The following is a 27,843-nucleotide window of genomic DNA, read 5'->3' on the forward strand; positions in this document are numbered from 1 at the left end:
TAGTTCTGAAAAGGATTGAAAGTCTTAGCCGGGGGCACCCCCATCTTATTGAATACTTTTTACTTCCTCATTCCTATGTCCCCAGATAAAAAGCAGGATTTCTAATCCAGAAATTGAGACTCCTGGTAGTTTTAGCGAGCCTTGCCAACGCTTTTACTCCCCCCATTTGCTGGAAATGCTTCTTAGGGTTGGATATTCTTGCCTCTCACCAGAGATCCTTAAAAAATCACCAGATCTGAGGAAACCACTAGATTGCGTCACCTCCATTGGAATCGCTCCCCTGCCTGACTCTTTGCTGCCATCCTCCGGCTGGAACGCATCATCGTTCTATCCCCAGACTAAAAGATTACCTAGGGGAGTGGGGGGGAGGGGCGAGTTTAGGAAGAACAAAGTGAGTGCAGAAATGGTACAAACCTAACCATTAAAACCTTGGAAGGCAAGGCCTAGATTTCTAATCTACTCCATTCCCTGGCTAGGTCAAAATAAGGATTATTGGGGATTTGTGGCGACTGGAAGGCTTAATTCAAATTTACTGGACCAAGCTCAGAATTAAAACTGATTTTTTTTTTTAGTGCCTGGTGCATCACACCTAAGAAACTTTAGGACTTTAGACCAGAACATATGCCCTGAAGCATGGTGGGAGTTCTCTTCATAATTGAAACTGGGTTAGGAAAGTAAATGTGTCAAGCAAATGAATGGAGCTGATGGCCATTCAGAAAAGCCAAAGGGGTTCTGGGTAATTCACCCAAACTTAGAAATACTGAAATAGGCCAAGATCACCCAGTGTATCATTGAGCCAGGGTGGAGGGGCTGGGGAAAACTTGACAGTGTGTGGGAGGGTGAAGGGGGCACAAAAGCCCTCAAGTGCCCAGTCAGGTTCCCAAGATGGACTTCTAGCACCTGAAAGGCCTTAACAGGCCAATGGGCAGTGGAAACGGCCAGCCCCCGGTGTCTTGTTAGTCCTCTTCACCCCTTCCTTGTGGAACCTGCCCTGACTCCTGTTAAGAAGCTTCTGGGGGACCCTCTTGAAGGCAAGACCTCGCCAGTCACTCGTGGGCAAAGGGGCCAGCTTCTTGACATCCCATTACACAATCCTATAGCAGCTCTAAATCCAACCCGGTTTTGAGGCGGGGAGGATAGTGTTCCCCTGCTCATTCTAGGTCCAGCCATGTGGGGTCGGGCTGCTGCTGCTGCTTCCCCTCCCCCAGCTGTTGCCCGGGTCCCTCCCAGAATTCAAAAAGCACAGCTCTGAGACAGGGGCAGCAGGTTTCAAAAATTCACTTTATTCCAATGTGAAACGAAGATGTGATGGTTTAAAAACAAGAAACCCAAGTTCTTGATCAGCTTGTGGGGACACGCTCACACTCACTTTCTCGCTCACACTCGCTCTCGACACTGATTTTTGAAACAAGGCGGTTGGATGGACTGGACCTCCAGGGCTTCAAGTGAGGGGAGAAGGCGGCATTTCCCACGACAGGTCACCCTCCTCACACACACCTGGTGCGCGGCAGTCCCTTCCCCTGCCCCTGGCGCCCCCAGGCTCCGCGGTCCCCGCAAACATCCTCAGTAGTGACCATGATCAGCAAGAGACAGAAAGGACCCCGACTTGAGCCACGTCACACAATTGTTAAAAACGTCCCTTTAGGGGGGAGAGGGAGTGACCGGTCCACACTCATGATTTCGTGCTGCTCCCCTTCTGGGGCTCCCCTCACTCAGTAAATCCCACCTTCCCCCTACCATTCAAACAGCTTTAAAGGGGGGGGGGAGGAGGAAAAAAATACATTCACGTTGAAAGTCCCCCTCCTCCCCTGGGGTTCGCCCACTCCTGGTCCCGGCCGAGGACCCGGAGTTGGTGAAGGGGGAGGTGCTCAGCTCAAGCTCTGGAGGGGTCGGGCAGGAATGGGACTGTGCGTATTTGAGCTGGGGCGCAGAGACACAGTCCGGCACCTCGCCAGGCACTGTGGACAGATGGACGGGCGGCGGTGGGCGAAGGGACCCGGCGTGGAGACGGTGCCGAGACAGCTCCCCTCCCCCGGGCCCGGCCACCCTGTGGCAACGGTCACAGCGACACAGTGCTGCAGAGGGGGCAATGGCTCTTTCCTAAAGCAGAAAAGCTAACGTTAGCGACCAAAGGTGCCATGGAGGGGGTGGGGGGCCCAGGCCAGGGCATCCCCTCTGCGGAGAAGGGGGGGTCCCCGCGGTTTGGCTTGGAGCCTGGGCACCCAGGCCGAGGGCGGGCAGACCCTCAGGAGGAGGCGGCAGCGGCGGAGGCAACAACACAGGTAGCAGCAGCGTCCTTACGTCAAGCATACGAATGACCTGAGAAAGAATCTCATCTCCACAGAGTCCATTTGGGGAAATAAGCCGGGGCTATGTACACATGAGAAATGGACTGATCAATAATACGTGGGGAGAAGGGGGGGAACAGAGGCTGCCCCTGGCACCCACTGTCCCTGGCCAGCGGCTACATGCTCACACGTTCCATCCAATTATAGGGCTCCAAGAAGGACTTTGCATCGTGTATTAATTGTACCAGTGCAAGAACATTTTGGTTGGGGGCCAAGGTGCTCGGGAGGAAGGGGACGTGACCCCTTCCCCGACCAGCAGGACATGGCGTCTACCTGCCCTCTGCCAATCACTGGGGGGGCGAGTGTCCAGTTTCTCCCTCTCTACCCCTAGAAACATCATACTGAGCTCAAGGTGGGGGGGTCGTCCCCTGGCAAGAGGCTGGACGTTGCCTCCTCTCGAGAGCCTGCGGCGGCGGCGGCGGCAGCAGTGGCGGCGGCTTCCCGTGTGGCGGCCTTGCTGGTTTCTTGAAGTTGGTGCCGCCTCACCACCTCGGCCTTGAGGTTCTCCAGATCTTTTTGGCTGAGGAGGAAGGTTGGCGAGAGGTGCACGCTCGGTCAGAGGGCCAGGACCTGGTGCCCAAGCCCAGACCTGACACCCCCCCCCACGTGTTACGGTACAACTCGAGGCCCGGGAAACCAGGGGATGGACAACTTGGCGGCCCAGGGACTCCTGGAAACGCGGGGTCTTTCCATCTCTTTACACTCCTGGGAAAGTTCTTTCCATCTCTTTACACTCCTGGGAAAGTCCAAGAGCTCGAGGGGAGACTTCCAGGGACACTCCCTTCCCTTAGCCAGATCCCCTCCTTTGACGATTTCCCCTATCCAGAACACAGGGGAAGCCGTGAGGAGACTTCAAAAAGGCGAAATGGTATCCCTGGAAACTGAGGCATCCAATCCCATCCCTCCTTGGAATTAAACCAACCTCTGGCCAACAAAGGGGCCGGAACTTGCCAGCTAAGTGAAGGAAGGGAAAACGGCAAAGAGGGCCCCGGGAACGAGACCCAATGGCTCCCAAGGCCCTCATTGTGGCTCTGCCAGCAGCAGAACTTGAGGGGAGAAGCTGGGGCTTAAAGATGTTTTGGGGGGGGGGGGGAGGAGAGGGGAGAGGAAAAAATGGTGCTGGTTCCAACCATTGAGACCGCTAGGGGGCGCAGCTGATAGAGCATCAGCCCTGGAGTCAGGAGTTCAAACTTGGCCTCAGACACTAACCCATCCTAGCGAGTGACCCCCGTTAAGTCACTGGGAGGGGCTGGGGGGCCGCTCTGATGGCTGGCCAGGAGAGGGCGAGCCCGCCAAGCCCAGGGACCCAGGGCTGCCGGGAGAGGCCAAAAGCCAGCCTGCCTCCGGGCCTCTGAAGAACTCGCACTTGGCCCCACGGCCCATTTCAGGGGCAGGGAGGCAGGGCTGTGTCCTTCGAGCTGCACCCACCCCAGGCCCCCTTCCCCCATTGCCCCCCGACCCTGAACTGACCTGAGTGGAATGAAGAGGATGCCGTTAATGATGTGGAGCTGCTCCAAGACGCTGGCCATGCTGGGGGCTGTGACCTGGGCACGGACAAGAGGTGCTTGTGAGACCGGGCACTGCGGGCACACCTCCCACCCTGGCTGGGGAGTGGCAGGCCCAGGTACCTTGAGGGGCACGATGTTGGCGCTGGAGCCATTGCGGTAGATCTCATTCATGGTGCGCTGCAGGGCCACAGCCTGCTGGGTGAGGCACTTCAGGTAGTCTGAGCTCTCCTTGGTCTTCTCGTGGTTCTCTCCGAGCTGCTGAGAGAAGCCGGGTCAGGAGACCCCGTCCCAGGCATGGGCTGCCCCCTACCCCCTCTGCCCACAGACCCCCTCACCTGGCTCTTGTAGATGGTGTAGCCCTCCTTCTCGTGCTGCAGGGCCGACCGGAACTCGGCCTTGCTCTCATAGACCCGGGCCACCAGGTGGTGACTGTGGAGGCAGAGGGGGACCCGGTGAGCTCTGCCCTCGCTCCGTAGTGACAAGGGAGGCCCCTGCGCCATGGCCTCCACTCTGCCCAGATCCTGGGCCTCCCTCCCTCCAGTCTCTGGGAAGGCTGCAGGGTGGGGCCCCGTAGTCTGTCTGGAAGTGCATCAGGGGAGTCCCTCTAACCCTGGTTGCCGAGGGTGGTCTTTCTGCCTCCCATGGCACCACAGGAGGTGCTGGGTTAGACACAATGATCAGCAGCCCTCCAGGGCCTCTCGTGAAGCCTCCTTCAGGCTCGAGTGAGACCGAGAGAGGTCTCAGGGGAGCTCGGAAGGCCGGGGGCCCGGTGGGCTCCTCTTGGGAGGAGTGCCTGCTCACCTCAGGGTCCCTCCTGCCTGCTCACCTGAGGGCCACCTTGAGGGACTTGGCCCCATGGTACTTGGCATTGATGCTCAGGGCGTTCTCCAGGAAGCGCAGGGCGAGCTCATACTCCATGACCCCGTGCAGCACCAGTCCAATGTTATTCTGGGGATAAGCCAGGCGTGAGGCGGGGGCCGGGCCATACCCCCCGGACCCCTGCCTCCCCCCCTCCCCCAATGCCTGCCCCGACACTCACATCCAGCAGGGCCATTTCTGGATGGTCCTCCCCAAAGACCAACAGCAGGAGGTAGCGGGCGCGGTAGAGCAGGCTCAAGGCCGTGGACAGCTGGCTGCTGGCGAAGCAGTAGAGAGCCAGGTGCATCTGCGGAGGCCGAGGACAGAGTCAGGCCCTGCCTCCTGACCTCGCAGCCTCAGCTCACGCCTCGCAGCCTCAGCTCACGCCTCTCGTCCCTGGGGGCGCCAGGAGCTCAACCCCTGATTCCTAACTGCAAATACGGAGCCCCGGTTTTCTCCCGCAGGCGCCTCCCTCCCCTTGAAAGGCACCAAGTGCCTGGAGGCACGGGCATTACTTCCACGTCCCTCCTCCCCCTCGATTTTCAGATGAGGAAACAGCCCAAGGACACCCGGGACCTCGGCCAAAGCCGCCCAGCCCGGGCCGGGGGGCCCCGAAGCACTCACGTATTCCTGGATGGTGTTGGGGTGTTCGATTCCCAGCACCCGCTCACTCATCAGCACGGCCTTCTGCTGGTTACTTAAGGCCTAGGAAGCAGGGAGGGGGAGGAGAGCTCAGTGGTGCTGCCGCCTTCAGGCCCTTCTCCCACCTGAGCGGACCTCCCTCCCCTCCCCCGTCTCTGGGCTGCAGATGAAGGCTTGGGGAAGAAGCTCCCACCTCGGCGTAGTCCCCCATGATGTAGTGAAGCCGGGCGAGGAGGCGGAGGCAGGCGCAGATCTCCACGTGCATGGCCCCGTACACGTTGTTGAAGAGGTTCAGGGCCTCCGTGATGAGCTCACAGCCCTCCTTCAAGAAGCCTGGCAGGGAAGCGAGGCCTGTAATCCCGTGCCCGCGTGCTCCCTACCCCCTCCCCCACGGCCCGGCCCCAGGCGCCCACCCTGCTGCACTTTGGCCTGGCCGCTCTGGAAGAAGTGGAAGGCGTCGGAGGCCTTGGGGTTGACGTGCTTGACCACGGGGAAGATGTTGAGGACGTCCTCCTCGGTGAAGGCCGGCTTGTGCCTGCTGTCGAAGCTGTACTCCTTGAGCAAGATCTGCAGGGGGCGGCAGCAGGGGGCATGAGCCGGGGGTCGCTCCAGCCCCCGAGTCCTGCGGCCGGGTCAGCCGGGGCGCGGTCTCTGCACCCACCTGGATGCCGGTTTTCAGGGAGATCTCCCGGAGGAGGGTTATCTTCTGCAGTCCAAAGGTCTCCACGGCCTGGTCGACGGTCTCACTAAGGAACAGCACGAGCTCAGTGTCTCGGAGCCCTGCTTCTGGCTCCCTCCTGGGCCGCCTCTGCTCAGGCTCCAGGAGCACCCCTCGCCGCCGTGCTCCCCAAGCAGAGGCTGCCCGTTCTCTGGCCCATCCTCTCTTCAGGCCCCACCCCCCCAGCCCCCATGTTTGGCCTTTAACCCTGACCCCCCTTCCCCTTCCCTCACCACTCAAGGCGGAAGTCGAAATAGCTCTTTGCCTCCTGGCAGATGTCTTTCCAGAGCTCCTGGGGGGTCATGACGGCCCAGGCCGTATTGTCGGCCCCTCCTGGGGGCCTGTTTTTCCTCCTCTTGTTCTTCTTCTTGGAGACGAGCTCATCGGCGGGGAGGTGGGCAACGGGGTTGGGGAAAGAACTGAGGAAGCAGTTCAGGAAGTGGCTGATGGCCGCCGAGAGGCCCGAGAGTTCCACACCCTGGGGCAAACACACGGGTGGTCAGGGCCCAGCCCGGCTAAGAGGCCCAGGGCCCAGCCCACGCCTGGCCCACCCCAAGGCCAGCCCCGGGGCCCAGCACACCCCAAGTGCACTGTGGGCCCCCCCTGCCCAGGGCTACCTCCGGGCTGGGGCTACCTGAAGGTACGTCTTGAAGATGTGCTTGGCTGAGCGGGTGATGAGCTCGCTGATACCAATTTTCTGCAAGGGGTTGGGGGGAGATGCCATCAGCTGCTGCAGAGGCGCCTTCCCTTTGCCCCCCGCCCCACCCTGGCTGTGCCACTCACATAGATGTGGTCCAGCTGAGGTCGGGCCGGGCTCCTGAGCACAAAGTCCAGCACCTTGCCCAGGTAGCGGATGTTGATGCCGCGCTGGTGCATGGCCTCTGCCAAGGTGGCGCCGTCCATGGGCAGCACCGTGTGATCCGTGCAGTCTTTCACCTGGGGCACAGGTGGGAGTCAGGAAGGCGCTGGTGCCCCAAGCCCCAGAAGCCCCCGACCCAGTGCCCCCCAGTCTGGGTGGGCCTATCCTGCTCCCCTGGACCCCCCCGAGGAGTGCAGTCAGCAAAGGAGTGCCAAGGGCCCCCGGAAGACCAAGGAGGTCATCTCGCTCCCCCAAATTCCCTTTTCCAGGGCCAGCGTCTCACAGGACACGTGCAGGGCCGCCGGCCTCCCTCTCCCTTTTACAGATAAGACACCCGAGGCTCAGAGGGGTGACCTACAGGGCTCCCCCAAGCTGTAGGGAGGCCCAGACCCAGGGCGGGTGTGAGCCGGGACTTCCTACAAAGGAAAAGGCCCAAGCCTGCTCTGTCCCAGGCCGGGGGGGGCGGGAGCCAGACCAGGGCCACACAGGACTAGGGAGCGAGGAGCGCTCCCAGGACAGCCCAGGGCAGCTCCTGCCTAACTGAGGCGGCTGGACTTGGGTCGTCCCCTAGGCTTTTGGGCCCTCACCAGGCCGGGAATCTGGCAGGAGAGCAAGAAGGCCGCAGCGTCTTTGAGAAGCTGCTTCTGGTCTCGAACTTCATCTTGGCAGGACTCGGGGAATCGCACACCTATCAGCAGAGCGGGAAGAGAGGGGCAGGATGGATCTGGGGGTAAGGGGGCAGGCACCCTCACCCTGGAACCACTTGGAGGCTGCCTTCAGATTGCAGCTCCTTCCCCCAAACCACCCATGCACACACACCCCTTTTGTTGACCCCATCCCTGGGCCCTCTGGGGGGCCTTCCAGCCCCGACACCCCTGAGCCTCCCACCTGGTGAAAAGATGTCAGGGTTGAAGCGGATGTCAAAGGAGGTGCTGCTGACGGAGCCCACGGCCTTACAGGCGTTCTGGATCACCTCCCGGCTCTTGGGGTCCACTGCTGGGGAGAGAGAAGGGCACGGGGAGATGAGGAAGAAGCAGGGCGCCGCTCCCTCTCAGGGCAGGGCATGGATGGGGCTTGTCTGGGGGAAGCCCGGCCGGGACGGAGAGCCCCTCTCCCCATCAGCTCCGTCAGGCCCGGCGGCAGACCGGGCCACGTCCAGTTCTTCTAGCCTGTGAGGAGGAGCGGGGGCACCCGCGGCCTGCACCCGGGCTCACCCCCAGGGCTCGGCTCTGATCCACAGTGACAGACACGGACCCCACAGGGCACGAGGACATGACCCAGGACCCGCCGATCTCAGGGCTCCCCCCGCCCCCGGCCCCAGCCCCACCTGGGCCGCTGTCGGAGGCGATGGTCTCCGCGAGCTCCTTCACCTTGGCTAGGCCGCTGGCCCCTTCCTCGGCGGCCTCCAGGGCCTCCGGGCTCTCCGAGGCCCCGGCCTCACAAGCGCCGTTCTCCAGTGGGCCCGAGCTCTCGGCCCTGTTAGCCTTCTGCTGCATGAGCTGAATGGCTGCCAGTTTCATGAAGAGGAGGTACCTGGAGGACCAGGCCCAGGGCTTAGGCCAGCACACTGCACCTAGCCCAGCCCAGGGAGGGGGAGGCCTGGGACCGATCTCTGCTTTCCCTGCGCCCCATCTCCTGTGTGTGTGTGTGGGGGGGGGGAACTGGGGCAGGATGTCTCGGCCCAGGAAGCCCGGTCCTGCGGAAGGAGTGCCCTGTTCTGGGCCAATCCCCTGAGCCTCGGGCTGCACAGGGCAGCTCCCAGGTGCCAGGCACGGGGGCCCAGCCTCACCTGTGCTCCACAAAGGCGTCCACCAGCTCCTGGCGCAGGCAGCAGAGCTTGTGGCGGTGAGGCTTGGGGAAGCCGGCCCGCCGGCAGTCCTCAGGAAGCTCCTCGCCAGCCACTGGCAGGAAGTTGAGGTCGGGGGGGAAGGTGCGCAGCAGGTCCAGGATGTAGTGGCGGCCGTCGTTGCCGATGATACCCTTGCACTCCACGGAGGAGCACAACTCCACCTCCTCGTCGCGATCGTTGAGCACCCGGTGCCGCTGGATCTTCAGGGGCCGGCTGGTCTTCTCCAGGAGCTCGAGGTAGCGAGGGTGCGAGACCACCGTCTTCCCGAAATCGATGGAGCCGTAGATGACGCTTTGCTCCTGCTCCCGCTCGAGGATGCCAGGGATGATGGACTGGGCCGTGACTCGGTAGCCGCGGTAGTCCACCACCACGGTGCCCAGGGTGTAGAGGCCCTCGACGTCAACGGCGTTGTAGGTGCGCACCCCGTTCAGGTCGTTGGTGGGGGCCACATAGGCGGCCACGTCCCCCCCGAAGTCCTTGTAGTGGTCTCGGACGTCGAAGCCCAGACTGAAGAAGATGTTGTTCCAGATGAACATCTGCATCTTGGTCTCCTCGCTGGGGTTGATGGCCATGACATTGCCATCAATGACCGCCATGGCTCCCCGCGTGGCCGCTGCCGTGAAGTCACTGTGCACCTGGCCAGCAGAGAGTCGGCTCAGTGAGGGAATCCGGCCTTTGCTCAGCTGCTGCCCCCCTCGAAGAGCCGGCCCTTCTGGGGTCAGAGGGCCCGGGGCCCCCGGCCTCAGAGGAAGGCTTTTAAACCCTTATGTAGGTGCCCAGAAGTGTGCTGCTCTGTGTGCTGCTCCCCCACCTCCTGGGTCCCTGCCCCTCCCCCCCGGGAGGGGGGGGGCACAGCATCCCAAGCTAACAGTGCTCCCTCTCCCGGACATTCAGTGAGGGAGCACCAAGGTCACCCTGCAGGAAGAGGGATGAGAAGGCCTCACAAAGGGCCCCCCAGCCTGGGATGCTGCAGTCGAGCTGAGGAGCGGCCCGGAGGCTAGCGGTATGGCCACAACTTTGGGAGAGCAGGAGCACAGGGGGTCCTGCCTCCAGCCCCGCCCTCACCACCCACGAGGCCTTGGGCTCTTCCCCCCTCTGGGCCTCAGTTTGCACAGCTTGAGGCTCTAACGCTGTAGGGTGGCCAGAATCATGGGGGGGTGGGAGGGGGGAGGGAGAAGGGGGCTGGAAGGGAGGAGCAACCACATACTCTCTGCTCCCCAAGCCCCCTGACCAAGACCTGGGTTCCCCCCAGGGGCCCTACATCAGCCCGCCTACGTCAGTCAACAACAGGGCCTGGGAAACCACAGAGCAGGTGCTCCTCTCTCTACCTTGAAGATGGCGCGTTCCCGCAGCAGCCGCTCAGGAAGGTTCTTGCGAGGAAGCTCCCTTGTGGTCTGCAGTTCCTCGTTCCAGTCCCGAGTCTAGGAGAAGGCCCCAGCCCGTCGAGCGGTTAGAGGCCTCTGGGACACGGCCATGGCTCCTGGGGACAGGCCCAGCCTCCCTCCCTTACCCATATCAGCCCACAAGCCAAGGCGGTCCTAACCGCGAGCCCCCTCCCTCCTGCCCTCCCTTCACACGGGGGGTAGGGGGGTGTCGCAGGCTCTGGACAAGTACCCAGGAGGCTGAGGGGAGAGGGGGGCTGGCAGGGCACCTGGCCAGGGATGTGCTCTTCGTAGCCCAGCCGAGACGTGTAGGCATCCTCGGCCCGCACGCAGTCCATGGCGTGCTCCACCTGGGGGGCCGTCCAGCTGTACACCTGGAACGGGGTAGCGATCCTCTCGAAAGGGTGGCGCTGGACCCTGCATTCGGGGAGACACCCCCCAGCAGCATCACCAAACAGGCCTCCCCCCGGCGCAGCACGAGCCGGCCCCACTTTTCCTCTGCGGGGTCTCTCCCCAAAACTGCCTTTTTCCCCCCTAGACTCCCCCACTCAGAGCCCCAGGGGCGGATGCAGGAAGTCGAGTCGGGCCTAAAGCATCCAGGCCAGGGGTGTTCACAACCACAACACGAGTCCCTGACAGCGGGGTTTTAGGTCCTCTGTCTGATACCAACCCAAGTTCCTCGGGGAACCCCCTCCAATGGCTCTGCTTAGGACCCTGAGGTCCTGGGCAAGCTCCCCTTTCTCCAGTCACACACTGTGGTGGAAGGTCCCACCCCGAACCCCAGCTCTGGGTCCAAGAAGAGAAAGCGGCAGTGAACAAGAACAAGGACAGGCCTCAGAGCTGGACCCGGGGTGGGGGGGCCTTCAGCACAGGGGCTGGGCTAGACGGGAAGAGACCTCACCTTTTCTTCTGTAGGAGAGCAAAGTTCTTCTTGAAGGTCGGACTGATCTGGTTGAGCAGCTCCACCAGGGAATGGCTCAGGAACCGGGGGCTGGCAGGTTTGGGGTTAAAGTTGTACGCGGTGGACCTGCGAGGAGACGTCAGTGGTCACGGTCAGTCCTGGTCAGGGCCCAGAAACTGTGCCCAGATAGTGCCCAAGCTCAGGGGGGGAGGAGGAGGTGGGGGCAGGGGCAGAGAAGGGAGAGGGAGGGGGCGGGGAAGGAAGCCATGGGCAGGCAGGGGCCAGGGGGGGAGATTTGGGGCCGGGCTGGACAAGGGGCACACTCACTGGTTCAGGTAAAAACCGCGCGTGGAGGCCGTGATGCTGACATGCCGGTCCTCTGCCGTGATCACAAACAGGTACATGAGATCCCCATGCATCTTCCGGTTCCCAGGTGGGGGGTTCCAGCCGCTCATGGTGAGCACCTTCAGACACTGCAGGGGCTGTGGGGACAGGAAGGGTGGGCGCGTGCACGTGCGTGTGTGAACAGCGGCAGTCAAAGCTGCTGGACCCAGGCTGTGGGTGGGTGGGCACGGGCCTGGGGGGCCCTGGAGCCAGCGCAGTGCAGGAGCCCAGGTCTCCCTGGATGGCCTGAGGCCCAGGGACAACTTACCTTCCAGTCCCGGTTCTGAGGCTGCAGAGCGCAGAGCGGCCGCTCCTTGCTTCCAGGGAGGATGTGCTCAGGGGGGGTGCAGTCAATCGGCTCCATTTCAATGCCCTTCTTCTTCCTCTTTCCGCTATCTGAAGGGGCAAAAAGCTGGCCCCGTGAGACAAGCGGCCCCCGACCCCTACAAGCCCCTACATGGGCAGGCCATACGCCGGGTTCACATCCCCAACCTGGAGATCAGACTGGCATCCTATCATCAGGATGTCTCCCAGGAGACCTGGGACAGGACAAAGTGGGGCTTGCCAGTAAGGGCAGGACATTTCCCCCCCCAGTCCCTCAGGAAAAGACATCCGTCCTGCCCTCTGCCCAGGTTCCACAAGCCTAGGGACCCTGCAGAGCAGGAGGGTGAGGACCCCAGCAGGGGTTCGGAGGTAGGGACACAGGAAGCAAGGAGGGTGAAGGGAGTTAAGGACCCCAGGAAGGGAGGGGTGGGTACCTCCTAGGTCACCATCCGTGAAGACGCTGAGGAAGGACAGGGAGTTGCAGTCTACCCCGTTGAAGGCATCTGAGGGATCCAGGCTTTTCAAAAGGTCTCGGATGTGGCGCACGTGGATTCGGGCTTCCCGGACGGTGTAGGGCTCTGGGGAGGAGTCACAGACTCAGAGCAGAAATACACTTCAGAAGGGGTGGGCCCATCCCTCCTTGCTTCCCAGGGATGGCTTCAGCAGAGGGGCAAGCGCAAGCCAGCGCCCAGCACACCTCCTTCCGCATTCCCGGCCCTGGAGCCTGCGGGAAGCTTCCTCACAAGTCTCAGAGGCATGCGTGCAGAGCGCAGCTGGGCTTGTGAGGACAGACAGCACAGGCCCTAGAAGCAGAGCCAAAGGAACCCCCCAGAGTCCCCCAGTAACACGTAGCCCAGCTCCTAAAGGTCCGTCTTATTGAAATACAGGGATGACCAAAGGGCAGAAACGAAGCATTATACCAAGTCCAAGGGGACAGCTTCTGGCCTAAGGGGCAGCCCAGGGCAGGAGGAAGGCCAGAGTGCCCCAGGCAGGAGGTGAGCCCATGGGCCGAAAGGTCCCAGAGCGCAGAGGAGGACAGAGACCTCCCGGCCCAGGCCTGGCCACAAAGCTAGTGGAGGTCACAGGGAGCCAGATGGGGCCTCCGAGGTCAGCTAAGCCAAAGCCAAACCTCTCATTTCACAAAAGGGGCAACTGAGGTCTAACCCCACCAAGGCCACACAGCTGGTTAGGCACCTGAGCCTAGTTCTAGGCAAGCTCCCCCGCCACCGGCCTTGAAACAAAGGGTTTTCAGGAACCAGGTTCTCCGGGGCCTGAAGCTGTCAGAAAGAACGGCTGACGTTTGCTTTCATGGGACATCCGGCCGGAGGGCTTTGCTCATGGCCCGCCCCAGCACAGCAGACACTGAAGCCGGTGCCGAGTTATCCTGGGAGCACCAAACTACCCATGCTGTGTATTCACAGGCCAGAATCCCAAACCCGGAGAAGCACTCCTGGAGACGGATGCACGGGTCAATCTCCAGTGACAGGAAGCTGGAAACAGGCCGTTTCTCTTGTTTGGGAAAGTGAGTGAGGCAGAGGAAAGGCGGGAGCTGAAGGCACACGAAGGAACGAGTCTCTGGGGGCCCAGCTCTAGGCCAGAAAGCCCCTCAGAGACTGTCAGGCCCATTTTAAGAGGCAGAAACTGAGGCTGAGAGGCCTAGTGACTAGTCCAAAGTCTCCCAGGGAGAAGTGGCAGAAAGAGCACTTGAACCCAGGTCCCTTGCCACCAAAGCCAAGAGTCAAGTTGTTATTCCAAGTTCTGTCGCAGCAAAGGAGCCTGAAGATGCCGGGAGCACGAGGGCAGAAAAGTCAAGGAAAGGGGAGACCACTGGATAAGAAGCCTGGCTCAAGTGAGCTCAGAAAAGAGGCAATATGAGGGGAACTGGGTCCCCAAACCAAACAAGCAGCTCTCCATGCACACAGAGAAGCGTGTTCAAGGGAACCCGAGGAAGGGGAGAATGCTACCAGAGGCCCTGTGCCCACACTGGCATCTGGGGAGGAGACTTCCAGGGGAGGGTGTCCAAACTCAGGTTAGCACAGAGAAAGTGCTTAGGACTGACTGTCTGAGTCCTGTCTGCCTGCGAGCAGCATGAGAAGGATGGAAAGAGACTGGATTGAATTTTGCAAGAAGTGTGGCCACAAAGGGAAGGGGAGAGATTGAAAACGGGTGGAGGGGTATCCGAAAAGCCTTTTTAGGATGAGCAAAAGTTGTGATTCTAATGTAGTAGAGATTTGGGAAGAAGTCGGTGAGGAAATCAAGACTGAAGATGTCAAAGAGGGAAGGTATTTGGAAGGGAGATCGCAAAGAGAGGCAGCAGTGAGGTCTGGTCCAAAGCCAGACCCAGAAGGATGGTTCTGGCAGGGCCCTGTTCCAGTATGGAAATACGTTGAAAAGGACTGAATATGTCTAATGTCTATCGGAGTGTTGGGGATGGGTCTTGGGGAGAGTCAGAGAAGGTTTGAAACACAAAGTCTCACAGGAAAGGATGTTAAGAACTACCTTCACATGTATTTGGAAGAATGCTATTGAGAAAAAAAAAAAAATCACATTAAAAAAAAGATATACCTGTTCCAAGATTCTAAGGCCATAAAAACAGTGAGGAACCTCAAGGAGTAGACAGCGGGAAGGAAGGAAGCTCCCATCTGGTGGTATCTATCTTCCTCGGAAAACAAGAGACCAGCTAATATATATTGCCCAGCTCTTAAATTGTGGTTCGACAGAATGTGGGGGTTGCAAAATAATGACTTATTGTCAGCATAGGTTTGATTTGTATTAACTACTTTATATGCCTACACACCCATGGTCATGTAAAAAAAAATTTCTCAGCTGTAAAGTGTTCACAAATGGAAAAAGCTGAAGCAGCTTCATACTACTGTACACACAGTCGTGTACAGTAGGGGGTTGTGGCTGGTGCCTGACAAGAAACGCTCTGGATCAACAAGCACAGATTAGGACCACCAAGCACCAGAGAAAGTTTTGGTGGAGGGAAAACAATCAGTTCAATGTCTCCCGAGTCTCCAGGCATGGATGCAGGTCAGGGAAACAGGCTTCCAGGGGCCAGCTGGAGGCAAAGCTGGGCAGCTCAGGGGAAGCCCCGGGCCCAAACAGGCAGCAAGCCAGGACCCTGATCCAGGCCTGACTGCACAGAACTTAAAAATAGGAGGCCAACAACTATACCCAGCACTGACCAAATGTGGGAAAGCTCAGTCCAAGTCCAAGAGCTCAGAGAAGAAAACTTATTTTCAGGAAAGGGAGCAGAAGAAAAGGAAATACTAGATGTAGAGGTGAGTGCAGAGGACTAACTCCAGGGATGGGAGGGATGGAAGGCTTAAAAACCTTATTTTTTCCATTTCCATTTCCAAATCTATATCTCAGAGCCCAGTAAAGATGACAAAGAACAAGTCACTCTTCTTAGAGGGTGAAAAATCTAGTAAAAGAGTGATCTCCACTGAGAGCCAAGACAAGCCCCTAGAAAAGAGCCTGTGGCTACTCCAGCTAGCTGCCGACTCCTACAGAGCCCCAAGTCTTTCCCACATGCTGTCATCTATCATGTTAACCCAATCTGCTTTATACACATTATTTTTTGGACCCATATCGATTTTTACATCATCTACCTTGATTGCAATCGACTCTGATCCTTTGGGCATCTGGGTTTGATCATGAATACATTAACCATCCTCCCACCCCCACACGGCTGAACTCAGGAGAGTTTCCTCCTGAGAATAGTCACTGACCTTCCACCACTCTCAACATGGAGCCTTCCTCCAGCCCCTCAATGGTCCGGAGCTCAGAGAAGTTGTCAAGCACATTGCCATCCAGTTGCAGAGAGAAGCATGTGCGATGGCAGGTGTCCTCCCGATCCATTAGCACTTGGTGGATCTCCTGAACCATCTCCTGGGGAGAAACCTGTACAAGAGAAGCCCGGACTGAGTGTGAGAGCCTTCCCAGCTCCCCCATGAGCCAACCCCAAGGCTAAAAGAAGCATTTGGCCCCAATCCCCAACTCTGACTTAGGACCAAGAAGTTTCCTTGGTGGAGACAGGGGGGTGGGAGCAAGACAGTTCTCTGGTTCCTACCTGAAACCCAACCACACTCTGAGGCGGGAAAAAAAAAAGCTAAAATTTACTTGGATCTGACTTCTATAGTCTATGACTTTTCTAATCCCCAGAGGGGGGAGTGTCAACTACAGGGCCAAGAATCTGATGTGTCAATTAAATGGGCATTATTACACATGTAAGTGTACACACAAGAGACAAAAAATAATGGCTTATTTTTATAAAATGTTAGTTTACAAATTTTAATTAACATTAAAATTTTAACGTTCTTCAAAGACAAAACCAATGTAGCTAAGATGTAGCGGAGTGGGGGGAAGAGGAAAGGAAGGTGGGCGTGTTGTGGAGATTTGCATCAAGTTTCTCTGATAAAGACTTCATTTCCCAAATAGATAGAGAACAAGTCAAATTTCTATGAATACAAGTCATTTCCCAATAGACAGGTAATTTTCAGAAGAAACCAAAGCTATCTATAATGGTCATATAAAAAAATGCTCTAGATAGCTATTGATTAGAGAAATACAAATTAAAACATCCGAGTTACATTAGACCTTTGAAAATGGCAAATAAGACAGAAAAAGAAAATGACAAATGTTGGAGGGGATGTAGAAAAATCGGAACACTAGTGGTTAGTGGAGTTATGAACTGATCAAACCATTTTAGTGAGCAATTTGGAACTATGCCCAAAGGGTAATAAAACTGCACATAACCTTTGACCGAGGAATACTACACTAGGTCTGTATCCCATAGGGATTTTTTTTTAAAGGGGAGAAAGAGTCATAAAACTGTGCACACCCTTTGATCCAGCAGTATTGCTATTGGCCCTGTATCTTAAAGAGAAAAAAAAAAAAAAAAAGGAAAAGACCCACTTATGCAAAAACAGTAGCAGCCCTTTTTGTAGTGGAAAGGAAATGGAAATTAAGTGGGCGTCCATCGATTGGAGACTAGATGAATAAGTTATGGTATGTGATGATAACATCTTTTTATTTTCAAAAGACATCCAAAAATAGTTTAACAGTCACCCTTGCAAAATCTTATTTTCCAAATACTTTTCCCTTCCTTCCCCTCCCCTACATGATATATATAATCCAATATATGTTAAACACATGCAAGGGAATATTACTATTGTATAAGATATGATGAGGAAGATGATTTCAGAAAAAAATATAAGTCTCTTAAGAGACTTATATGAACCAATGCTGAGTGAAATGAGCAGAACAAAGAGAACATCATACACAGCAATGAGAAGATTATGTAATCAATTGTGATGGACATGGCTCTTTTCAACAATAAGGTGATTCAAGGCAATTCCAAGAGATTTGTGATGGAGAGAGCCATCTGCATCTAGAGGAAGGACTATGGGGACTGAATGTGGACCAAAGCATGTTATGTGCTCTTTTTTTTTCTTGGTCGTTTTCCTTTTTGATCTGATTTTTCTTGTGCAGCAAGATAATTATGAAAATGTTTAAAATAGCTGTACATGTTTAACCTATATCAGATTGTTTGCTGTCTTGGGAAAGAGTGAGGGGGAGAGGCAGAAAAAAATTGGGGACAAGTTTTACAAGGTTGCAAAGGTGAATGGTGAAAACTATCTTTGCGTGTATTTAGCAAAATAAAATACTGAAAAAATGTTTAATAAAGAAATAATTTAAAAAGGGGTAGGAAAATACAAAAATATTTACAGCAGTTCTTTTGTAGTGGAAAGAAATGAAAATTAAGGGGCTGCCCATCAATAGCTGAATGAGTTGTGGTATATGATTGTGATGGAATACTATTGTATAAAAAAATGAGCAGGATGGTTTCAGAACATGGAAAAACTTATATGAATCGGCACAAAGTGAATTGAGCAGAGTATGGAGAATGTTTTACACAGTAACAGCAACACTGTATGATAATCAACTGAATAAATAGCTATTGTCAGATACAATAATCCAAGACAATTCTGAAAAACTTATGATGAAAAATGCTATCTATTTTTTATCCACTCAAAAAGAATTGAGTCTAAATACAGACTCACATATATTATTTTATTTCTCTTAGACTTTTTTTTAAATCCACATTCTCTTTTTCAGCATGACAAATATGGAAATGTTTTGCATGACTATATGTATACAATCTCAAGGAGGGATGAGAAAAGGAGGAGGGAGGTAGGATGTTTGGAATTTAAAAAATATATATTTTAAATGAGTGTTAATAACTATTTTTACATGTAATTGTGAAAAAATAAAATAAGTTTCTAAGGGGTAAAATTGTTCATTTAAATTTATAATTTCATTTGACACAAACTCTACAATTAGATGTGTACATTTTACAAATAAGAACAAAGCTCTCAAAGACTATCCTAAGGTTAATCAGTCAGCTGCTGGTCCTATACCCAAACTGCTTCTCTGGCCTTTCTCTGGCACTATCCTTTTGGCTTCTCCACAATGGATTGGTGGCAAGAAAAATACACACGTGAAACAAACCAATCACAATAAAAGGAAGTGAGGTAACTATGGGAGATCAGAAGAACTGAAGGGTCAGGAGGGGCTAGAAGGAGGAAGAGAATATCTAAGCTGGAACTCAAAGGGGAAGACTTGGGCCCTCTTGCTGAGGGGGCCCTAACTAGTCCTCCTTCCTGGGAGGCTTCTTCCTGGAAGCCCACACAGATGCTCCTAGTGTCTACATTCTGGGATGAGGACCAAAGGACTGAGGGAGGGAAGGAAAATTATTTTAACATTTGTCTTAGTGTTTCCCCCCAAACTACATCCCTCCCCTCTCAGGTTGGGCCCCAGGACAGTCAGCTCCCTCCTGCTGCTACCAGGAGCTAAGCAATTTCCTGGATCAGAGCCCAGAGTACAGGCAACTCTGCAGGGACAGGCCTGGGCCCAAGGTACTCCCACAGCAGCAACTCAACATGTGGCCTTGGTTCCCTGGCCTCTCCAGGAGCAGGGCCTGAGACCAAGTGACAAGCAAGCCTTTGAAAGGGTGAGAAGATGAACAAGGCAAGGGGGAGACAGGACAAATTTACAAATTAAAAATTTAGGTAAGAACATGAAGAGCTTCTAGTTTAATCTCCACTCCAAGAAATGATCCTTGCCCAAGGGGACACCCCTAGATGTCTCCCGCTCTGGGCAGCTCCTAAGGAGTCCTTGCCCCTCCCAGCTCTGGAGGCCCAGGCGCTTGAAGGGCTGGGGATGATGGGAGAGCTCAGCCACTTTTGTCCCTCTGGGCCTCTGTCGCCTTCTAAGGCGGCAAAACTCCCTCTTGCTTCTGAGTGTCTGGAAGCCTAAAAATGAGAAGACAAGGAGTCCACACCTCCTACGCAGGCCAGGCGCTCAGGCCCCCCTGACAGCTCATTCATAGTGGACTTTAAGGTTTAAAAAGTCTTTCTATTCTCCCAGTTCAGACTGTGACCCGGAACCTCCTCCTGACTTTGCAGAGGTGGGGGTCAGGAGTGTGGAACGTGAAACACCTGTCAGAGTTGCCATCAAAGTGAATTTTACTCCACTTTCCTTCCTTTCTTTTACAATCTATTGCAGACTTTACCTCAGGTCTGGAATGTTCTCCCAGTTGGGCATGGGGCTGGGGGATGGAGTAGGGGGCGGTGATGAAAACCAAAAACATGAATAAAAAAAGTGGAAACTATTTTGGCAACAATATTTGCTGTGTAGACAGCACAAGAATTGGCATTTAAAGGAGGAGAACCTGGGGGTGTCAGGTCAAAAGATCTTCCATCCTGTAGCAGGACCATGGGATCCTTGCTGAGGCAGGTGCATGTGCCGCCCCACGGGCGCTTAGGGGCTCCTCTCCCTCCCCTCTTCCTCTAGCCCCCTACTCAGGCTCCTCACCTGCAATGAGAAAGTCTCGATCCCAGGGACCGAGATCTTGACAGTGAAGCCGGTGTCCTGTATGACAATGACCTCCTGCCCGCTGCTCTCGTCACCGCCTTCAGCCTCTTCGTGCCCATTCTCCTTGGGCTCCTCACTCTTCTTGTCCAGACAGTCCCCATTCAGCAGCATGACTGCTGGGAGCTCTGGGATTGGGGAAGAGGAAGAGATCAGAGCAGGACCCCGGGGGTGGCCTCTTGAATCACCAAGGGCACCCAGGCCAGAGACATCCTGGCCCGGGCCTCGCCTACAGCCCTCAGCTCATTGGGAATTCCTCAGAAAAGAGGACCATGGGAACCATTACGGGGGTAGGAGGAACGCCCCCCAATCTAGCTGTATGCACCACCTTTCTCTCCCTCCACCCTGAGCCCATGACTCACTCCCACCATGAGTTCAGTGCATTTCTTGCACTGACGTGATGGCGCAAGGGAAGTGCAAAGCAAATCAAGAGGGCCGCATGAGGTCATTGCGAAGGCCCTACCTACCCCCAGTCTCAGGGAAGGACTCTCTCAGAAACTCTCCCTGCCAGCCTGGGCCAGGGAAGGAGGGGCAGAGGGGGGGGGGGCCTGACCAATGGCGCCAGAATGGGGCCCATTCCTTCCAAGTGCCACCATCTCCATGCCCAAACTCCCCAGGCCCAGCCTTCCTGGCTGGCACCTGGACTGAGGGAGCTCAAGGTCTCGGCACATGCTGCACCCCAAACCTCTGTGTGCGTGACCAACACTCCACATCCCTGTCCCTGCCATGCCCCTGGGCTCCTTAGGCCTGGCGAGCTGCCTCCCGATCCAACCATCATCTCCCCAGGGCTCAAGCCCCTGCCCCTGCCCCTTGGCCGTGCCCCCCAGGAGTGTCTTGTGTCAGCCAACCCTTCTTCTCTATGGTTTATGCTGGGAATCAGGAGGGGAGAAGAAGCCCGGTTCTGGGACTTCCCCTATGGGAAAATTAAGCCAGAAGCCACACCCCCCCCCCCATGCCTGGGACAGAGACTGGCATCGATCTGCCTCCACCGAGTCAACCTCTTGTGGCCCAAAGTGTCCTGCAAGGGGAGGTGTGATCTGTCTCTGGTCATCTGTCACTCTGATCTGGCCGATTCACCTGAACCCCAGACAAGGAGCTGAAAGTAACAAGCACGGGGTCTCCCCGGGGTCCCTGAGGCCAGAAGTTGCATCTGTGCTCCCTAAGAAAAGGAGATCTGACCCCTGGGCTCCTCCCGGGGGGGCGCTGCGAAAGGGACAGAGGGTCCAACAACCCCCTCAGCACTGAGAGCCAACAAGATGACTGCCCCCACGAAGGCCAAGCAGCAACTGCCACACTGGGGGTGACCCCAGGGAATCCCCTCATGGGACCATCTCTGAAGACAGAAGCAGACACAGCCGGAATCCAGGAGCAGCAGCCAAACAACCCTCTGGAGAGGGGCCGGCCCACGGGGCACTCTGGTCACGGGCAGTAGTCGGGCTCCCCTCCCGAATGGAAGACCACAAGCAAGGACCAAGATGTGGGTCCTTTCTACCACGGTGGTCCCAAGGCCCTCCCAGCCAGGGACCAGGGCAAGTCGGCTCTCCTGTAACCCTCGCTTGGGCACCAGAGATGCAGAAGAGCATCTCCAAGGACAGCCCCTCAAGACTCCTGGGAGGTACCGGCTCACTTGCTTGTGACCTGTCACTCCCCTTGGGAGCCCTCCCTTCCTCATCCAGACCGTGAGCGGAGGTGAACTTCCCTCCATCAGGACCCGGGAGCCCCAAACCTAGCTACCAACCTCCAACACGGCCCCCCCCCCTTCCATGAGGCTCAGTCATGGGGGGAACCAGACACTCGCCCTCACTCACACGTGGGAACACTGGCGTTGGTGTGCACGCCTGCAAATGCAGCTACAGAGACATGCCCCTCTACAGCCCTTACACAGGCACACCCAAGGCACACTCATTCATGCTCTCCTGCATACACACGCACACGCCTAACACTACCGCAGCCAGGAGCTCAGAGCTCTCCCGGTCCATGCTGTGAAGCTATTCCTGATCCTCGGGCAGTTCCTAGGACAACAAGCTTCTGGGGTAGTGGGGGGCCTTCCCTGGGGCCCAGAGTCACATTTCCTGTGTGGACCAGCCCAAGGCAGAAACCTGATCCTCCCTCACCTACCAGGAGCACATGTTCCAGCCACACAGATCAGAGGCTGGCATGGAGAAGGGCTGATCTACCCCTGACCACCCAAGGACAAGGGGCCCCTGCTGACCCCAGACCCACCTCCTTCAAGCCCCACAGGTGCAGGCAGCAGCAGTGGCGGCGGGGTCTGCATTTCCTCCCTCTTCTCTGGCACTCCCGAGCTCTCATCCCCATGGGGCACTGGGCCCTTGGGACTGGAATGCTCTTCTTGGGGGCTACAGAGGCTCCCAGCGCACGCCAAGTCTGATGGTGGAGCCCCCCATCCACCCTGCCAAGGGGAATCCTGGCTCTGGGCCTCTAACTTACGAAGGGGCCCCAGGGCCAGGGACTCATGGCTGTTATATGTGAATGGGGCTTCACTGGCAAGACCCAGCCCACCCTCTGACCCTGCCCAGCTGCCCTCTTTAAAGCCGGCACTGCCAGCTTCAGGTTTCACCAGGCCCTGCTCTACTCCACTGGCCTGAGGACTGGCTAACCCTTTCCACTGGGTGGCCGGCTCAAGGTCAGCTGGAAGGACAGCAGCGGGACAGGCTTCTGAACACACTCTTAAAACCTGAAGGTTTCCATCGCCAGCTGTCTCTACTCCAAGGGGGACTTGAACCCTACTCTCTCCATTGCTGGGAATAATATCTGGGTAAGGGTCCCTGGCACAGGGAACATCTGGCCCGCTCTGCACTAGCAAGGGGTTCTCCAGAATAGGAGTCTTCGGCAGGAGGGGGGCCCTCTCCTCATCCCTGGCAGGAACAGACAGAACAGCCTCTGCCAGCCGCCAACAGCAGCTGGCACAGACCCCAGCCCAGGACATTGGGGACGGCCTCACCAAAATGTCCTTTCTCCAGAGAGCTGCCACTAAATCTTCTTGTAAACTCCTCAGGGAAATGGTAGAGTGGGGGGATATGACCTTTCCCCCCCAAGTCTTCTTAGGTCTGTCTGCCCAGAGGGCTCTGTCTGGAGCCCCACTTACAGGTGCCCTGGCCCTTTACAAGTCACATTCTGGAGAGAAGAGGGCGGCAAGAAAGCGGAAAGGGGACTGCGAGTTCTCTGCAACTACTGATCTCGTGACCCAGCCTCTCAGCCCCCAATAAGGAGCGAGCTTGCCCCCCTCCCCGCCCCCTGAGAAATACTAGCCTCAGAGAAGGGAGGGGAATCGAGCCAATTCTATCCTCTCTGTGGATTTTCCCAGAAGCCCAGCTGACAGCAGGGGAAATGTAAAGGCCCCAAAAGAAGGAATAGGAGAAGGGCTAAAGGAAAGCAGCCCCTAATACCAGTGGGTGAGGCCATCAGACCAGCCCGGGGCCGGGGGTACACCCAGAGCCTGGGCGAGACTGCTCAGGGATCCAGTGACCAGAGCCTGGGGTGTGGGGGAGAGAGGGAGAGAGAAAAAGAGGGAGGGTCAAAGCCCCAATACCTCTGCTGATCTCCACAGCCCCCCAGGACACAAATGAGCTTGGCCCAGACCCAGCTGCAGAAATCAGTCCAGGAAGGAAGCAGAGATCCCCAAATACTCAGTGTTTCCTCCAAACTCCTCCCAGGCCCCGAATATCCTAGTCCTAGATGTCCCAGATCTGACCACTCTGAATCTTAGAGTTCCTCACTCTGTGGCCTCCAAGGTCCCTTCCAGCTCCTACTCCTTTAATGAGGGCTGTCTGAAAAGAGATGGAGTAGAATATCCTAACAGAAGACTTCCATCTACTATGTCCCCTGGAGAAGACCCCCCCCCCCAAACCCCTACTCTCAATCAGTGGGGAAATGCCCATTTCCAGGTATGGGGATAGAGGACCTTTGGTGGTATTGGATTGCCTTCCCAACCCAGTGGGGGGAAAACATCAAGGCCTTCCCTTTTCCCACAACCCAAAAGCGCCAAGAGGAGGTGGGCAGCTAGGTACCGGTCCCTGGGGCTTAGAAGCATCCTTCTAAACCAGAACCATTCTCTCCTCCCTAACTTCTGTGAGGCAGACTCTCAGGTGGAGATTCTGCTGGTGGTGGTCTAGGAAACCCAAGAAAGGGAGAATGTGAGCATACAGAACTTAATTCCATCACACAAAGGGCAGCCCCCTTCCCCTCGGTAAGGTGAGCCCAATTCTGAGACCAAACAAGTCTGCAATCTGATTTCTTCACTGGAGAGGGGAAGAAAGGGGGACTTTACAGGACACACACACCTCCCACCTCCTTTTCCTTGGGATTGGATAGAGAAGGCAAGATCCTCAGGGCCTCTTTTTGGTTTTGTTTTGAAATTGCTGTGAGTTTGAGGTCATTTAGCCTTCAGCCTTCATTCTACAAAGTGGGCCCAGGAAAGTTCACTTTCCCAAGGTCACACAGCTTGTCAGTAGCACAGCAAGGATAAACAAATGCCAGCAGCCCCCCAGCTCCAAGGTCGGCCTCTGTCTTCTACCCAGCCCATCAGCCTGATAAAATGACATAATTATTTCTCTTGGGGCCTCTTTGGGAGGTGAAGGGTCCCGAGGAGACAGAAATAACAAGGGCTGATCAGAAGGGTCGCAGCTATCCCTCTTAGGGCTCCTATCACCCCTACTCCAAATCTAATGTAACAGTCAAGTTTTCATAGTAACAGATTCTCCTTTGCCCATAACCCGACTTTTCTCCATCTATGATCAAAGGGCTTGAGTGGGGTCCACCCCCCACAGAGTCCCTAAATCCAGATCTTAGGCCCCAAATGGAGCTAATGCTGATCTGTCTCTCTCTCTTATACACACACACACACACACACACACACACACGGGTGTGTTCTTTCCTACTCCCTCCTGACCGCCCACCCCACTCCCATCAAACACCTGGCCTAGCTTCTCTTACCTGAGTCTGGATCGGGTCCCAGGGCCCTCCCAAGGCCCAGCCAGCCTCAACACTTTTCCCTTCAACCCCAGCCCAGTGAGGAGCTACACCCCTGCCCCAGGGAATCCACCAAGGGGAGACTAGACAGCTCCTGGGCTTCTCCCTCCCACACTCCATGCTGCAGAGGAAGGTCCTGGGCCAGCGGGGAGGGGAGCTGCGGGGAGGGGAGCTGCTGGCAGAGGTGCCAGGAGAGCCTGGGCAGTGCCCAGAAGCCAAGACCATTTGGAGTCTGTGGGAGTTAGGGTAGCAAGCCGGGTCAGATCAGCCCTGACCCCCTCTGATGGCTTCCTCACCTTCCTCTAGTTTAAGCCAGTTGTTCCCCACACCCCCAAAGCCCCACCGCCCGACAAAGTGCTGTCTTTCCCCAAGGTGATCACCCGGAGGGCAGACACTTGGAAAAGAACACCGCCTAACACATTAGAAAGAACTTGAAAAACCTGCCTGCTCTCTTAACCCCTGCAAGTTACTCTTTGCTAGACAGGAGAGGGCCCTGGGCACCACTTCTTGGACCCTCGGTTTCCTCCTCTCTAAAGGAGGGGCTGGGCTAAGCGAGCCCCCACATTCCAGGGCCGGCTCTCTCAGAAGGGATGGCTGTTGGAGGGCCTCGGCCCTTCGGGCCAAAGGCAGCGGCCGACTGCCATAGACTCTGTGACCAGCCCCTGCACCAGCCCCAGGCTGCGGCTCATGTTTCCCATTTATAATCCAAATACCCGACACTTCCCTGTCACAGTGCACTGGATGGACGGGAGGCAGGGGAGACGTCGGACGCCCGTGTTGCCCCCTGACCCCTTGCCTGTGACAGACCCTTGGGCTGAACCTCTCGGTTTCCTCAGCTGTAAAAGTCATCACAGGGGCAGAGATTTTGAGCTGGAAGAGGCCTCAAAGCATCCCCCCCAAATCTCCCGGATCCTTGCCTACAAGCGCTTCTCCCTCTATCTCAGCATAATTATTCAAGGCCGCCCCTTTGTGGATGATACCACCCTACCCCTATTGTGGCTGCCCCCCCCCATGGGCTGCAGCCAGGAGACCCTAACTGGCAATTCCAGCCCCCCCCCCCCATCACCTACATCACAGCCTTGTCTTCTACCCTGGAAGCAGGAGCTCCATCAGGGCAGGAGGAGAGAACAGTGCCCCGGCTCTTGTGGGAGCCAGTGAGAGGAGCAGAGGCTGACCCACGCGGAGGAAAAGGGAGCACCGAGAGCCGGGAGGCAAGGGCCCGGAAAGGGAGGAGACGTGGGCCTGGGGCTGCAGCTCAGCATCGGAACTCTCCCCCGCAAGGGCCTGAGAAAGTGGGAGAGCCGGCCCCACCCCGGCCACTCCCTGCTGGCTGACACCTGCCCCACTGGGATGGTTGGTGAGGTGGGAGGAGAGGAAGGAGAAAGGAGTGGAGAAAAGTTGGGGGTGGGGGGGGGGAATGGCCACCAGTGAACTTTGCTTTAAAAACAGCCGCTCTGGAGCAGACCCATTTTTCGCAATCGGGTGGGTTAATGATAAGTGAGGATGCAAATGCCTCCGATGCCACCCCCTCCCACATTCCCCTTCGGGCCCCCCCAGCGAGGGGAGGGGGCGCGGAGGCTCCTCCCAGCCTGGCCTCCTCGGCTGCCCGGCACACGTGCTGAGGCCAGGAGCAAACCGTCCCCAGAAATTACCGGCCCAGGCAGGAAGGTCACCCAGCCTCCCACCACGGGGCCAGGCGCGGTCGGGGTCCGGCAGCCCCTGAAACCAGGGTGGGGGGACGCTGGGCTAGCGCCCCACCCGAAGAAGTGTGGACAAAAGGCACGTGGGCACGGGCGGACCCCTAAAGGACTGGGAGGAGGGCGGGGATGGCTCTTGGCTGGCTGCAAGGCCCCGGAGCCTCCAGCATTTCCCGAGCTCGCACTTGGGGCCTACCTGCAAGCGGGGCGGGCCCGGCGGGGGGCGCCCTCCCCTCCCTCACAAGGGGACTGCGGGTGGGCGCAGCCCGAGCAGCAGAGGCCCGAGGGGTCGGGAAAGGCAGCCAGGACCCCCCCCATACACACAGCCATTCCCCCGATGGCGGCGGCGCCTGACAGCTGCCAAAAGGCGCCGGGAGAGCCCCCCGGCCCCGCCGCCCCGGGCCCCGGCCAGGTGCAGCAGCCCCTCGGCCCGGAGGGGGGGCCCCAGCCGGACAGGGTCCCAACAGGGGAGGGAGTACCACGTGCGGGCTGGGGGGGGCGGGGATCCCTCGTCGGGCTAGCCCGAGGAAGGAGACGGGGGTCACCGGCCCTGGGGGAGGAGGGGTCCGGCCCGGTGGGTGGTGAAGGTGACCTTCAGGAGGGGGTGGGGCAGGAGAGCCCAGCAGGCCCGGCTCCAGCTCCGAGGCCCCCAGCCCAGGGCCCCCCCCTCCCGAGGAGCGGCTCCGAGGGGGCAGGTCTGAGGCGGAGGGTCCCCGGCGGGCCCGGGACACAAGCGGGGAGAAGCCGGGAGGGGAGGGGGCCTGGAGACAGAGCCCGAGAGCCGGGGCGAGGATGGGGAGGGCGGGGAGACGGGGCCGAGGGCGGGAGGCCGGCCCTTCAGCGGGCGTCTCAGCCGGGGCGTCAGAAAGGCCGGAGAGGGGTCCAAGGTCGGGGGGCGACGCGGAGCTGAAGCCTGGGGAGGGTCCTCAGGGAGAGGCGGGCGAAGGGGCAAGGTCGGAGCGGGGGGGAGGCGCGGGCCAGGGTCCAGGGCAGCGCTTCCCGGGAAGGCCGGAGGGGCGCAGGGGGCGGGAGCTGTCGGTCCAAGGCTTCAGAGCCCAGACAAAGAGGCCCAAAGGTCCAGGAAGCCGAGGGCCCTCAGGGCAGCCCAGGAGCAGTCAGGCCGGCGCCCGTCCAAGCCCGGGCCCCGAGAACCCCTCCCGCCCGCCCCCGCCCGCGTCCCTTCCCCGCTCACCGGCCGGGCCGGGCCGGGCCTTCCCGCCGCCCTGCATCGGGCTCCCGGGGGCTGTCGGCGGGGGCGGCGGGCGGCAGCTCGTCCGTCTTGATGACCATGGCGGCCGCTGCTGGCTCTCGGGCTGGGCTGGGCTCCGGCTGGACCGTCCGCTCGCTCGGGCCGCGCCTGTAACCCAAGGCGGCGCCGGCACCGCCCGGCCGGAAGGACGGAGTCAGGCAGCCGCCCACGTGGTGCGCGGCGTCACCTTTGACCCC

At 57.6% G+C, this 27,843-nt stretch overlaps 1 protein-coding gene across 3 annotated transcripts; it reads right to left on the reverse strand.

The window, feature by feature from the left end:
* Nucleotides 1–1,260: 1,260 nt before the first annotated feature.
* Nucleotides 1,261–27,777, reverse strand: CLUH (clustered mitochondria homolog). Of its 3 annotated transcripts, none has more exons than XM_031967814.1 (26): nucleotides 27,590–27,777; nucleotides 19,655–19,839; nucleotides 15,508–15,679; nucleotides 12,208–12,351; nucleotides 11,718–11,845; nucleotides 11,393–11,547; nucleotides 11,066–11,191; nucleotides 10,434–10,581; nucleotides 10,111–10,203; nucleotides 8,723–9,417; nucleotides 8,261–8,466; nucleotides 7,822–7,929; nucleotides 7,521–7,621; nucleotides 6,858–7,010; nucleotides 6,709–6,771; nucleotides 6,308–6,552; nucleotides 6,018–6,102; nucleotides 5,770–5,923; nucleotides 5,550–5,689; nucleotides 5,339–5,419; nucleotides 4,896–5,021; nucleotides 4,683–4,804; nucleotides 4,192–4,285; nucleotides 3,977–4,111; nucleotides 3,819–3,892; nucleotides 1,261–2,868 (listed from the first exon to the last, which is right to left on the reverse strand). In XM_031967814.1, the coding sequence occupies exons 1-26, from the start codon at nucleotides 27,624–27,626 to the stop codon at nucleotides 2,685–2,687; spliced, it is 3,954 nt and encodes a 1,317-aa protein (XP_031823674.1). In that variant the 5' UTR covers nucleotides 27,627–27,777; the 3' UTR covers nucleotides 1,261–2,684. The 3 variants fall into 3 exon arrangements, with proteins under 3 accessions (XP_031823674.1, XP_031823673.1, XP_031823672.1); XM_031967813.1 differs by lacking the exon at nucleotides 27,590–27,777 and adding an exon at nucleotides 21,935–22,911 and having other exon boundaries at nucleotides 7,822–7,926; XM_031967812.1 differs by lacking the exon at nucleotides 27,590–27,777 and adding an exon at nucleotides 21,935–22,911.
* Nucleotides 27,778–27,843: the final 66 nt, after the last annotated feature.

This window comes from Sarcophilus harrisii, chromosome 4, assembly GCF_902635505.1.
Source record: "Sarcophilus harrisii chromosome 4, mSarHar1.11, whole genome shotgun sequence".
NCBI lineage: Eukaryota > Metazoa > Chordata > Mammalia > Dasyuromorphia > Dasyuridae > Sarcophilus > Sarcophilus harrisii.